Raw genomic sequence first — 14,476 nt, 5'->3', positions numbered from 1 at the left:
TTCTGCACTCTAGGAGGGCAGGCATCTTGACTGTTATTCACCATTGAACCGTCAGCCCTTTGAGTCTCTGCTTAGAAGGGATTCCGTAAGTGCTTATTGAAGGAATAAGCAATTTAAAAATCTAACCATTTTTTTAACTTAGAAAATTTAGGTTTCTTTGCACACACAGTTTTCTTCCCAAAGTATTCCGTGACCATCTTTGGAATTATTGCTTAGTAAAATATTTCTCAAGCATCGCTTGAGTGAGAATTATGTGGCATTTAGACAAACAGACTCCTGGATCTACCACTGAGATCTTACTCCGTCTCCGTCTCAGCCTTAGCCTCATGAGGCTCCAGATCCGTAACAGGAGTCCTGTCTTGGATCCCTTATAATTCCAAGTCTTTGAAATCTTTGTCTTACTCTTTATTTCCTTGACTTCTTCAAGGCTCTCCATCTTTCTACAATGTCAGTGCTGACATGATACTTCTTATTTATTTTATTTGCTCTTTTCAGATAGATACACATGACCATAGAGTGTATTTTGACATATTATACATACATGGAGTATAACTTATTCTAATTAAGACCCCATTCTTGCATTTGTACATGATGTGTTACTTCTAGAGAAGGCATTAGACTGAGGCAAAGCCAGGTTCTACCATACAACTGATTTATTTATTTATTTTAATGTGCCAGGGATCAAACCCAAGACCTTATGCCTGCTAGACAAGCACCGTACCACTGAGTTACATCTCCTCCTGCTCCTATCACACAAGCCATTTTATCACTTCCTGTCTCTGTTCTGAGTTTGATCTCTCAAACTTTGTACAGCTCTATAATCTGTGATATTGATTTTTGAAGCCTTATGTGTATACTGTCAATAGGACTACACAAAATATTTTCCACCAAAGGGCCCAACTGCTTTGTTGCTTCATTTGTAAGAAATGACTGGTGAATTAATCCTACTTGGGATATTTTTAGAGATGGGTTATATAATGATGCCATTCTTAACCAGCAATTTTTCTGCACCAATTTTATTTGATATTCCCTGGATACATATTTTGGGAACTGACTGATAGATAACTTTTCATTTCAGAGGTTAAAAACTATTTAAGTCTCGATAATTGTCTTTTAAATCCTGCCAAAGACATTCCTACAGAGAAGGAAAAAAAGGCCTTTGCTTTAGAGTATAATTTGCAGAAGCTGGAAGAGCCCCACCTGCCCAAGGGCCCTGTTATTAAATCATACTCATCAGTGATTATCTGGGGAGCCGTGCCAAACAGAGCCCGCAAGACAGAGAAGTAACCCCGAGAATACATTCAGAGTCTCGTCATCAAGTTAAGTATCTGTGTTGGACTGGAGTTTGAGGAGCTTAAAAACAAATCAGATTAATTTTTTTTTTCCAAAAAGGGGAGAGAGAGAAAGAGAGAGAGAGAGAGAGAGAGAGAGAGAGAGAGAGAGAGAGACACCAAGATTGGATAAGCAATGAGTGCATGTTGAGTGTCTAAAAGCAGCTGCCCCTGGGAGGGAAAACTAGTGACTTCTCATTAGGAAGGAAGAACTTTTGCTTGTTTCAGGATTCAACTGTTTCTGTGGTCACAAAGCAGGGTCCTGTGCTAGGGCACAGGGCAGGATTGCGCGGGACGGCAGTTCCCCTCTGTTGGGCAGCTGCCTGGTGAAGTATTGAGAGTGTAGTCACCGAGGTGGGATCTGTTTTCTTGTGTTTTGAGTAATTGTTAACACCCAGCTTCTTCCTTTAAGGTGGATCCCATATAAACAATGATCACTATTTTGTCTAATCCACACTGGCACTAATGTCTCATGGTAGATTTCATATTAATCAACTTAATTATTTCTCGTGGTTCCAGCTATAAAAGGCAATGAACAGGCTGAAAAATGTCTCTGGGGTTGAAGTTGTGATCTTGGCAGCTCAAGAATGGACAGAAAATGTGGGAAATACGTAGTCAATGTCGAACAACCTGAAAACCAGCCGGTGAGTACTGGCAGCACCTCTGTGCGATGTTCTGGATAGATTGGAGGCTAATATTTCATATATATGCAGCTCTAAGAATATATATTTTTTAAAAATTTCAACATTGTTCTTCTCCCAAAGGAATTTTACATCAAAGTTTTACATGGAGCCAATTTTATCTATTATATCACTACTTTTTGGTAAGAAACATTTTTCGCATGTCAATATATGCATAGTTGAGATTTTTATTTTAGATGTTTATCAACTGAGGCATCAGCAGTTTTGGAAAGGACAATGTAACAACATCTTCGAATAATCCTGTATAGTTGTAATTCAAGCCTAAGCCAACAAATCTGGTTTTGATTTTTGCATTAACCAATTGTTCTGAAAATGTGACAGGTAGATTTTTGTGTTAACTGTCTAGTGGTAAAGTAATGTCTAGAACCTGTCAGAATTCAAAGATTTCTACATATCTTTGCAGGTCAGAACTCAACCTTGTCATTGAAATCTCGACCTAGGAAGCAAATTATATAGCAAATCCTTTAGGTTGGCCTCAACTACTTAATAAATTTCTTTTTTGATGAAGAATGGCTTTGAGAGCTTAGAACTAATTGATCTGAGAATGACAATAAACTTTATAATATCCACTTAGGATTGGATAGAGTTAAGACATGACTCTTTTTATTTAAAGTAGAAATAAAGTAAACCCATATTATATATACAGCTTGATAAATTTTTATACACCTGTACACACATATGTATGCAAATTTTTGCATACCTGCATAAGAGCCACTCAGACCAAGAAACAGAACATTTTTCAGCCCCCAAGAAGAGGGGTGGTGTCTGCTCCCAGTCAGTATCCTTCCCTCCAGGGGTAACTGCTTATGGAGTCTCTAGCACCCCAGTTTGATTCTGCATTTTTTTGAGCATCATATAAATGGAATTATAAAGTACATGCTCTTGTGTGTGGCCTACGTTGGTCATCATTCAATGTCACTTGTTTCTTTTTTATTACTGTACGATATTCCATCTGATAAACATATTACCATGTATTTATCTATCTTTTTTTGCTGATGAACATTTGAGTTGTTTTTTAGTTTTGAACTTTTCTGAATACAGCAGTTAAGAACTTCTTTGTCCATGGCTTAAGGTAGATGGATGCTTTCATATCTCTTGAATATATATGTAGCAATAGGTTGGCTGTCATATCATGGGAGCTGAGAGCTGCCAATTGTTCAGCTGGTCAATTATGACTTTGAACCAAACTGAGGGTAACAAGCCCTTACTCACTTACTGCAGCATTATAAACAAGAGGCCACAAGGAAACGATGTCACCCCCATAATGTTCTTTTTTTTTTTTTTTCTGCTATGGAATTGCCCTGGGCAAAGCTTAGGTGGATCAGTGGAGGGGGGGGGTCTCATTGCCAAGGGAGCTGTAAACAAAAGGCTTCTGATGTTTTAGGAACCTGGGAGATAGAGGGAGAGCGAGGAAGAAGGGCTCGAAGTTAAAAAGGAGAGAGTGTTGAGTCCGAGTGGAGAAAATGATCTTCAAGGCCCCCCATGAGGAGGTCTCCACCTAATTATAATTAACACACATGTTAAGTGCAATAAGGATGAAAGAAATGTCTCTTTTTATACTTTGACATTGAAACTTAATGGTGCAGTTGATAATGACCTTACTAGATTTCCTCATTTTGAGAAGAAATATGATGAATGCATTCACTTACTCATTCTGTCCTATATTAGATAATCTTATTTGATAGGAACGACCTGTCACAATCTGGTCTGTCTTTGTCAGAATTATTTTAATTGTTTATACTGGATGTGGCAACCAATAATGTCCCATTCCCTCCCCTTTTTTTTTTGTCTACAGTCATGTTCCTTTGTCTACCGAAATCATGAAGCTTACAATTCAGCATGTCCATTTTCTATGTCAACTGATGTAACTGGAGATGTTGGTACCAACTTCACCAGTGTCTGCACAAACCCAGAGACCCTGGAACGCTCAGAATGTGCAGATGTAGAATTTGTCGATTGCCAGGTAATGTTTGGAGGTGACACTGTTTTGCTGGTTTAAGATGTAATCCAGGCCTGGGGAAGCAGTGCGGTGGCAGAGAACTTGCCTAGGATGTGTGAGGCCCTGGGTTTGATCCCCAGCACCCCCTGCCCCCACCCCCCCCAAAAAAAAGGAATCCATGTGAAAATACTCTAGACCAAATATTTGGAGGAACGACATTCAGTCAACATTCAGTCAATTGACATTAACATTTTTCTTTTGAGTTTCTGTATAATATCCTTTAACATGTAGAGTCATTGAGAGGGCATGCAAGGGCAGCAGACGATTTTGGGAACCCTTTATTTAAAGAATTAATTATCTTGTTAGGGATACAAAAACATAAATTGAGTTTAGGGGAAAAAAGACATAAAGATCAAACAACAACAAAAAAATGTGTGGGTCTTATTTTTGGAGTTCTGAGGAGGTGAAATACAGCAGTGGCTCATGAATGGCACTTTGTGCCAACCTCACTGGGTGCAAGAGCGAGTCATGGTTGAACCCTGGGCCCTCCTCTGTGGGTGATCTGCCTCACTCGGCCTCCCCATGGCCTCGGAGCCTGACTGCGGCCCTTTCTTTAGCTCTTCTGGCTCTTTTTCAACTTTGAATTACAAATCACCTTGTTTCCTATCTTGGTTGGGTCCCGAGGAACATTTCCTGTGTTCCTGACCCTGTTTCTTATTACCGAATTTCATTCACCTGGAAGCCACATCTCCACGTCTTCCCCTAGGCCTGGATTTGATTTTGATGGATAGATTTGGGTGCTTGAAGGTTTAGTTCAGTGCTTCTGGTCTTGAACATACTCTTCCTCTGATTAATTGTGCCACAGGGACAGTTCCGAGAGGTTCTGACAAGATAAACTCTCCATGTCAAGAGACATCATGGAAAAAGCTTGTGATAGATAAGAAATTACAAGGAGAAAAGGTCTCTGATGACCTTTAAGAAGCCGGACTGATCCGAGGGCTGAAAGTTATCCTAGATGCCTTTACTGTGGCACAGACAGTCACACAGATAGTCACAGATAGTCACGGATAGTCACACAGACAGTCAACAGCTCTAGAGCAGGTCTGAGGGCGAGTTGAGTCTCTGTCAATCAGGCTCCTCTTTTTAAAAGATTCAGATGATCCAGTAATCGTCCGCCTTAGCTCAGATGTGAGTCTGTCCTGACTCTGGTTTCCTCTGTAAGGCATAGAGGACTGGGGCAGGAATTCCACTTGTCTCTGGACTTTCTTAGCTGGTGGACCTAGCTCCCCGGGCCCTGGCACCCAGTGCACTTGCCTGGCTCAGACTGCGGAGTGGGTGCTGCTCTGCACCCCGACACTGGGGTTTGTTTCCATGGACAGTGTCCCCTATATTAGGAAATGCTCCAAAGACATCTGTTCTGTGTTTATTTCCTTTAGTGATTTGCTTTCAGCCATAAGAGTTAGTAATGAGTTAATCCATTTCAATAGTTGGTGAGTGGTAGGGAAACTTAACTATATATATATATATATATTTTTTTTTTCTTATTTACTAATTTCAACAGCCCTACAAAGTAGGTGATATCATCCATGTGAGAGAATGGAATCTGCAAGATGATTCACATTTCCTAACCCACCTTGTCAAAGGTGGATGGTAGACTACATCTGTTACTCTCCTGAGTGTAAGCCTTAATTACTACATCCTATTGCCTTCTTAAAAATATCTTTATGAGCCGGGCACAGTGGGGTACACGTGTCATCCTGGCAAGGCCCTAAGCCACTCCTCAAGACCCTGGGGATGTAGTTCAGTGGTTAAGCACCCCTGGATTCAAACCCTGGCGCCAAACGGAGGACAGTTCTCGTACTAATTTACTCACAACACGTTGAGGTAGAATTTTCTACCCAATTCTGATAGGAGGGAAATTGAGAATCAGACAAGAAACTTGTAAGTTAAGAAATTTGCTCAAAACTTCACAGATAGGGGACTTAACTTCAAGACTCTAAGACTTAACGTGATTTATCTCTCACAACGTTTCCTCTCATAGAACACTGACTAACAGTTCAGCTATGGCCAGGGTACTTTCGAGTTTTGAAAGTAATCTTGCAAGACTGTTTATGCTAATCTGATTACAAACTTTTATGGATGAAGGAACAGGATAAAGAAGTAAGCATCTTACCCAGTGGGAATAGCTGGTGGCAGCAGAAGCCGCATTTCAACAAAGGTTTTCAGACTCCAGATTTTATGGTGCCAAAATACTGACCGATAAAAAAGGTTAGTTAAAAGTTTGATAAATCACTAGTTAATGCAGTGAAAACGGCGGACTCCAAAGCTGATAATGGCAGGTGCAATTTCTGAGAGTTGGCAGCCCCAGAGGAAGAAACATTGAATCCCTCGAACTTTCGGGTCCCTTGAATCACGGTATGTAGCTGTCACTTCCTACAGGTAGATATTTCTTTGGATCCTGGAGGGGGCGGGGTCTACAGTTTCTAAGACAACATTTGTTATTTTTTCAATTGGAAGGATTCAGATATGAACAGGGGAGCACGAGAAGTTGGTGGCGGAAATATCTTTGTGCTAATATTAAGGAAAACATAAGGACAAGTTTCTTCCTATTGGAAACTGCCATCTGATCCAAATGTCTGTTATCTGAGCGCTATTAAGATGGCCTTCATGTTCACTCCTCCTGTCAGTGAAGTAATCTCTTTCAAAATCTACTACACAGCAGTCGTAATCAAAACAGGATCCTACTGGCCCTAAAGGACGAGATGCATAGGCCAATTGAATGGAATAGAGAGGCCAGAAATAACTCCACCTCTCTATGCACAATTCATTTTTGACAGGGGCCAAGAATGCATCCCGGGAACAGGCAGGGTGTTCAGTGAACAGTGCCAGGAAAACCCCTTCCTGACCTGCCACAGGGTGACATTCGATCCTCATCTTACGCCACCCCAAAAGCCAGCCAGAGAGGATGGAAAACATGCGTATAATAAAAGGAAAACCAACAAAGGAAATCCAGTAGACAGAGGGGGATCCGCGGCATTCATATTAACTTGGAAATATTCCTTTACAGAATCAGTAAACGGCTCAAATCCTTTCCAGGTGGCGCGAAGCAGGTGCTGCAGCGGGCCTCTGTGCAGGGTCTTCCTGGCTTGTCTCCTGGCCTGCGCCATCGCCACAGCAATCGGAGTCCTCATTCTGGGCCTGGTCTACAGCCGCAAAAGTGACACCAGTTCGGGGGTCACCCAGCTCCCCCCCACCCAGGGGGTGCCCTCACCCACCCCTGGAGCAACCCCAGCGGCCAGTTCTGACCCCACGGCCACCTCCACTAGGAGGACCACCACGCCCGCCTCAACGAGCCCCTGGGTCACAGGGACGACAGCTGGAAGCCCTTCCCCAGCATCGCACGGCACCGGGGCCACCATGACGGCCCCCACCAGGACCACAGCGGCCACCACAGCACAGGGAGCCACCGGAGCAAACACTGCGGGGGTTCCCACGCCGGCCACGACCACAGCGGCCATCGCTGCCACCACCTCGAGGGAATCCACGACGGCACCTGCCTCCACCGCCCCCACGGCCCCGTCGGGGACAGCGACGGCCTCCACTCAGCCGGCCTCCATCCAGACGGCCGCAGGGTCACCTGAGACACCTGCGCCCGGGGCTGAGACGTCACCGGGACCGCGGGCCACCACCTCCACCGCAGGGACGGCTTCCACCGCGGCCACCACCACAGTCCCGGCCACCAGGGCCTCCGAAGGAACGGTCCCCACGGCAAGCACGTCCCCTGAACCTCGGCCCACGGCTCCAGGGACGGCCTCCGCCGCCACCTCCACGACAGGAGCGGCCTCCACCGCACCAGGGGCCACGGCCCCGACGGCCAGCACGTCCACTGGGCACACGGTCACCACCCCGAAGCCCACAGCAACTTCCCCGACACCCACATCACACACCGCTGCCACCACTGCCTCCGAAGGAACAGCACAGACGGCCACGGGAACCCCGCGGACCACGCGGGCTCCAGGCACCGCATCCTCTCTGGCCTCCACCACGACCGCCTCTACCACGATGGCCTCAACCACCAGGGCCTCCACCACCACGGCCTCCACCACCACGGCCTCCACCACAACGGCCTCCACCACCACGGCCTCCACCACTCCCTCTGCCAGCACCTCCCACAGCTCTTCTCTCACCACAGCCTCCTCTCCAGCCTCCACAACGAGGACCTACACCACCAGGGCCTCCACCACCACGGCCTCCACCACCACGACCTCCTCCACTCCCTCTGCCAGCACCTCCCCCAGCTCTTCTCTCACCACAACCTCCTCTCCAGCCTCCACCACGATGACCTCCACTACTCCCTCTGCCAGCACCTCCTCCAGCTCTCCTCCCACCACAGCAGGTCCCACTCCAGCCTCCACCACCTCAACTGCAGCCTCCGCTTCGTCTGCCAGCACCTCCCCCAGCTCTCCTCCCAGCACAGCAGGTCCCACTACAGCCTCCTCTCCAGCCTCCACTAACTCAACTGTACCCCCCACTCCCTCTGCCAGCACCTCCTCCAGTTCTCCTCCCACCACAGCAGGTCCCACCACAGCCTCCTCTCCAGCCTCCACCACCCCAACTGTAGCCTCCACTACCTCTTCCAGCACCTCCCCCAGCTCTCCTCCTCCCACCACAGCAGGCCCCACTACAGCCTCCTCTCCAGCCTCCACCACCCCAACTGCAGTGTCCACTTCTTCTGCCCCCACCTCCCGCAGCTCTCCTCCCACCACAGCAGGTTCCACTCCAGCCTCCTCTCCAGCCTCCACCACCTCAACTGCAGCCTCCACTTCCTCTGCCCCCACCTCCCCCAGCTCTTCTACCACCACAGCAGGTCCCACTCCAGCCTCCTCTCCAGCCTCCACCACCTCAACTGCAGCCTCCACTTCCTCTGCCACCACCTCCCCCAGCTCTCCTCCTACCACCACAGAAGGTCCCACCACAGCCTCGTCTCCAGCCTCCACCACCTCAACTGCACCCCCCACTCCCTCTGCCACCACCACCCCCAGCTCTCCTCCCACCACAGCAGGCCCCACCACAGCCTCCTCTCCAGCCTCCACCACCTCAACTTCAGCCTCCACTTCCTCTGCCACCACCTCCCCCAGCTCTCCTCTTACCACCACAGAAGGTCCCACCACAGCCTCGTCTCCAGCCTCCACCACCTCAACTGCACCCCCGACTCCCTCTGCAACCACCTCCCCCAACTCTCCTCCCACCACAGCAGGCCCCACCACAGCCTCCTCTCCAGCCTCCACCACCTCAACTGCAGCCTCCACTTCCTCTGCCAGCACCTCCCCCAGCTCTCCTCCCAGCACAGCAGGCCCCACCACAGCCTCCTCTCCAGCCTCCACCACCCCAACTGCAGCCTCCACTTCCTCTGCCAGCACCTCCCCCAGCTCTCCTCCCAGCACAGCAGGCCCCACCACAGCCTCCTCTCCAGCCTCCACCACCCCAACTGCAACCTCCACTTCCTCTGCCACCACCTCCCCCAGCTCTCCTCCTCCCACCACAGCAGGCCCCACTGCAGCCTCCTCTCCAGTCTCCACCACCTCAACTGCAGCCTCCACTTCCTCTGCCACCACCTCCCCCAGCTCTCCTCCTCTCACCACAGCAGGTCCCACCACAGCCTCCTCTCCAGCCTCCACCACCCCAACTGCAACCTCCACTTCCTCTGCCCCCACCTCCCCCAGCTCTCCTCCTCCCACCACAGCAGGCCCCACTACAGCCTCCTCTCCAGCCTCCACCACCCCAACTGTAGCCTCCACTACCTCTTCCAGCACCTCCCCCAGCTCTCCTCCTCCCACCACAGCAGGTCCCACTCCAGCCTCCTCTCCAGCCTCCACCCCCCCAACTGCAGTGTCCACTTCTTCTGCCCCCACCTCCCCCAGCTCTCCTCCCACCACAGCAGGTCCCACTCCAGCCTCCTCTCCAGCCTCCACCACCTCAACTGCAGCCTCCACTTCCTCTGTCACCACCTCCCCCAGCTCTCCTCCCACCACAGCAGGCCCCATCACAACCTCCTCTCCAGCCTCCACCACGATGACCTCCACTACTCCCTCTGCCAGCACCTCCTCCAGCTCTCCTCCCACCACAGCAGGTCCCACTCCAGCCTCCACCACCTCAACTGCAGCCTCCGCTTCGTCTGCCAGCACCTCCCCCAGCTCTCCTCCCAGCACAGCAGGCCCCACCACAGCATCCTCTCCAGCCTCCACCACTACAACTACAGCCTCCACTCCCTCTGCCAGCACCTCCCCCAGCTCTCCTCCTCCCACCACAGCAGGCCCAACCACAGCCTCCTCTCCAGCCTCCACTAACTCAACTGTACCCCCCACTCCCTCTGCCAGCACCTCCTCCAGTTCTCCTCCCACCACAGCAGGTCCCACCACAGCCTCCTCTCCAGCCTCCACCACCCCAACTGTAGCCTCCACTACCTCTTCCAGCACCTCCCCCAGCTCTCCTCCTCCCACCACAGCAGGTCCCACTACAGCCTCCTCTCCAGCCTCCACCACCCCAACTGCAGTGTCCACTTCTTCAGCCCCCACCTCCCCCAGCTCTCCTCCCACCACAGCAGGTTCCACTCCAGCCTCCTCTCCAGCCTCCACCACCTCAACTGCAGCCTCCACTTCCTCTGCCCCCACCTCCCCCAGCTCTTCTACTACCACAGCAGGTCCCACCACAGCCTCCTCTCCAGCCTCCACCACTACAACTGCAGCCTCCACTCCCTCTGCCAGCACCTCCCCCAGCTCTCCTCCCACCACCACAGAAGGTCCCACCACAGCCTCGTCTCCAGCCTCCACCACCTCAACTGCAGCCTCCACTTCCTCTGCCCCCACCTCCCCCAGTTCTCCTCCCACCACAGCAGGTCCCACTCCAGCCTCCTCTCCAGCCTCCACCACCTCAACTGCAGCCTCCACTTCCTCTGTCACCACCTCCCCCAGCTCTCCTCCCAGCACAGCAGGCCCCACTACAGCCTCCTCTCCAGCCTCCACCACCCCAACTGTAGCCTCCACTAACTCTTCCAGCACCTCCCCCACCTCTTCCAGCACCTCCCCCAGCTCTCCTCCTCCCACCACAGCAGGTCCCACTCCAGCCTCATCTCCAGCCTCCACCACCCCAACTGCAGTGTCCACTTCTTCTGCCCCCACCTCCCCCAGCTCTCCTCCCACCACAGCAGGTTCCACTCCAGCCTCCTCTCCAGCCTCCACCACCTCAACTGCAGCCTCCACTTCCTCTGCCCCCACCTCCCCCAGCTCTTCTACCACCACAGCAGGTCCCACTCCAGCCTCCTCTCCAGCCTCCACCACTACAACTGCAGCCTCCACTCCCTCTGCCAGCACCTCCCCCAACTCTCCTCCCACCACAGCAGGCCCCACTGCAGCCTCCTCTCCAGCCTCCACCACCCCAACTGCAGCCTCCACTTCCTCTGCCACCACCTCCCCCAGCTCTCCTCCTACCACCACAGAAGGTCCCACCACAGCCTTGTCTCCAGCCTCCACCACCTCAACTGCACCCCCCACTCCCTCTGCCACCACCACCCCCAGCTCTCCTCCCACCACAGCAGGCCCCACCACAGCCTCCTCTCCAGCCTCCACCACCTCAACTTCAGCCTCCACTTCCTCTGCCACCACCTCCCCCAGCTCTCCTCCTACCACCACAGAAGGTCCCACCACAGCCTCGTCTCCAGCCTCCACCACCTCAACTGCACCCCCCACTCCCTCTGCCACCACCACCCCCAGCTCTCCTCCCACCACAGCAGGCCCCACCACAGCCTCCTCTCCAGCCTCCACCACCTCAACTTCAGCCTCCACTTCCTCTGCCACCACCTCCCCCAGCTCTCCTCCTACCACCACAGAAGGTCCCACCACAGCCTCGTCTCCAGCCTCCACCACCTCAACTGCACCCCCGACTCCCTCTGCCACCACCTCCCCCAACTCTCCTCCCACCACCGCAGGCCCCACCACAGCCTCCTCTCCAGCCTCCACCACCTCAACTGCAGCCTCCACTTCCTCTGTCACCACCTCCCCCAGCTCTCCTCCCACAACAGCAGGTTCCACTACAGCCTCCTCTCCAGCCTCCACCACCTCAACTGCAGCCTCCACTTCCTCTGTCACCACCTCCCCCAGCTCTCCTCCCACCACAGCAGGTCCCACTGCAGCCTCCTCTCCAGCCTCCATCACTACAACTACAGCCTCCACTCCCTCTGCCAGCACCTCCCCCAGCTCTCCTTCTACCACCACAGCAGGTCCCACTCCAGCCTCCTCTCCAGCCTCCAGCACTTCAACTTCAGCCTCCACTCCCTCTGCCACCACCTCCCCCAGCTCTTCTATCACCACAGCAGGTCCCACTCCAGCCTCCTCTCCAGCCTCTACCACTACAACTGCAGCCTCCACTCCCTCTGCCAGCACCTCCTCCACCTCTCCTCCTCCTACCACAGCAGGTCCAACTCCAGCCTCCTCTCCAGCCTCCACCACCTCAACTGCAGCCTCCACGTCCTCTGCCACAACCTCCCCCAACTCTCCTCCCAGCACAGCAGGTCCCACTCCAGCCTCCTCTCCAGCCTCCACCACCTCAACTGCAGCCTCCACTTCCTCTGTCACCACCTCCCCCAACTCTCCTCCCACCACAGCAGGTCCCACTACAACCTCCTCTCCAGCCTCCACCACTACAACTGCAGCCTCCACTCCCTCTGCCAGCACCTCCTCCACCTCTCCTCCTCCTACCACAGCAGGTCCAACTCCAGCCTCCTCTCCAGCCTCCACCACCTCAACTGTACCCCCCACTCCCTCTGCCAGCACCTCTCCCAGCTCTCCTCCTCCCACAGCAGGTCCCACTCCAGCCTCCTCTCCAGCCTCCACCAGTCCAACTGCAGCTTCCACTTCCTCTCTCACCACCTCCCCCAGCTCTCCTCCTACCACCACAGTAGGTCCCACCACAGCCTCCTCTCCAGCCTCCACCACCTCAACTGCAGCCTCCACTCCCTCTGTCACCACCTCCCCCAGCTCTCCTCCTCCCACCACAGTAGGTCCCACCACAGCCTCCTCTCCAGCCTCCACCACTACAACTACAGCCTCCACTTCTTCTGCCACCACCTCCCCCAGCTCTCCTACCACCACAGCAGGTCCCACCACAGCCTCCTCTCCAGCCTCCTCCATCTCAACTGCAGCCTCCAATCCCTCTGCCAGCACCTCCTCTACCTCTCCTCCCACCACAGCAGGTCCCACTGCAGCCTCCTCTCCAGCCTCCACCATGAAGACCACACCAGCAAGTACTGCTGTTTCTAGTGCTTCCAGTTGACATCCTACCAGGACATCATCTCCCACAGCTGCGTGCACCCACCTCGCCTGCATCTGCCCTTACATCCACACTGCAGCTCTTGCGGTGGATCTCTTGCTACCTCAGCAGGGAGAATTCCTCCTTTATCCCAGCCTCCATCACCAAGGTTGTCCCCATGACACTGAAGCCAAGCCTCCCATCAGTACTTCCCGGATCTCCTGCTGCCTCAGCGTCCTCAGTCCTGCCTCCTCTCAGTGTCCACCAGAACCTGGCCTCCTGCAGCTACAGCCCCACTGCTACGCCGGCACTGCTCATGGCCATGGTGGCCCCCAGCAGCTGTGAGGACTGCTCACTCCACCTGTCTGCCAGCAGCCCCTCCGCTGCATCTCTACAACTCCCCCGTCCACCAGTCCTAGGAATTGAGCTCTGACCTCCACATCCCCTCACTCTCCAGTCTCTCCTCCACCATTAACCACCATGGCCACCACTGCTTTCTCTACTCCTTCCTCAATCGGAAGACTCGACCCCACTTCCAAGTTGGCCTTCTTACTCTGCACCTCTGTGCAGCTGCCACCATGCTCGGCCACCACTACTGCCGTCCTGCCTCCAACTTCAAGGAGGCTAAGGATGCACAGAACTTCAAATACACTCAAATCGTGCAACTTCCACCCACGTTCCTGCCATTCAAAGGGGCAGGAACCAATTGTCATCCCATGAACAGAATCTGCAGGGACCCATCATTTCTCCTCCACTGAATTCACACCCGCTGCCATCGCTATCTTGACGGCGCTGCCTGAATCTTGTCCGTTTTCTGATTGAACTAAAACATCCCCTGAAACCTCAGTTTGTTGGTAGACACCTGGGCATTTCAGTTTGGGATATGACAACATTTGCCGTTCGGTGAAGCACTGCTTTCACAGCACGTGGTACACCCCAGGCTTTTACTAGAGAAGGATTGCAGAGCCACAGGGTGCGAGGATGTTCAAAGTCAGGAAATATTTCCAAATAAGTTTGCAAAAGAATTTCCAACAATCTACGTGCCCACCAGCCTTATGTGAGAATCCGGGTCGCAGCCTATTCTCACCAACACACTTTTGACACCCTTTTTAACCTTGGCATTTTGGTGGGTGTGCAGTGACGTCTCCTGATGGTTTCAGTTGCATGGTTTGGATGACTCAGGAGGCTGAGTGGGTTCTAAC

The 14,476-nt window shown here is 52.3% G+C and overlaps 1 protein-coding gene across 1 annotated transcript; it reads left to right on the top strand.

Annotated features, from left to right (window-relative positions):
- Nucleotides 1–1,903: 1,903 nt before the first annotated feature.
- LOC144370106 (uncharacterized) lies at nt 1,904–11,009 on the top strand (the record flags this gene model as incomplete). The annotated part of the gene is made up of 3 exons (XM_078030690.1): nt 1,904–1,975; nt 3,828–4,000; nt 6,809–11,009. Coding segments are annotated over exons 1-3 (4,431 nt in total), but the record flags the coding sequence as incomplete, so codon positions are not given.
- Nucleotides 11,010–14,476: the final 3,467 nt, after the last annotated feature.

Source organism: Ictidomys tridecemlineatus, chromosome 13, assembly GCF_052094955.1.
Source record: "Ictidomys tridecemlineatus isolate mIctTri1 chromosome 13, mIctTri1.hap1, whole genome shotgun sequence".
Classification (NCBI taxonomy): Eukaryota; Metazoa; Chordata; class Mammalia; order Rodentia; family Sciuridae; genus Ictidomys; species Ictidomys tridecemlineatus.
Note: the sequence above shows the minus strand (reverse complement) of the source record. Positions and strands in the feature narration are given on the sequence as shown.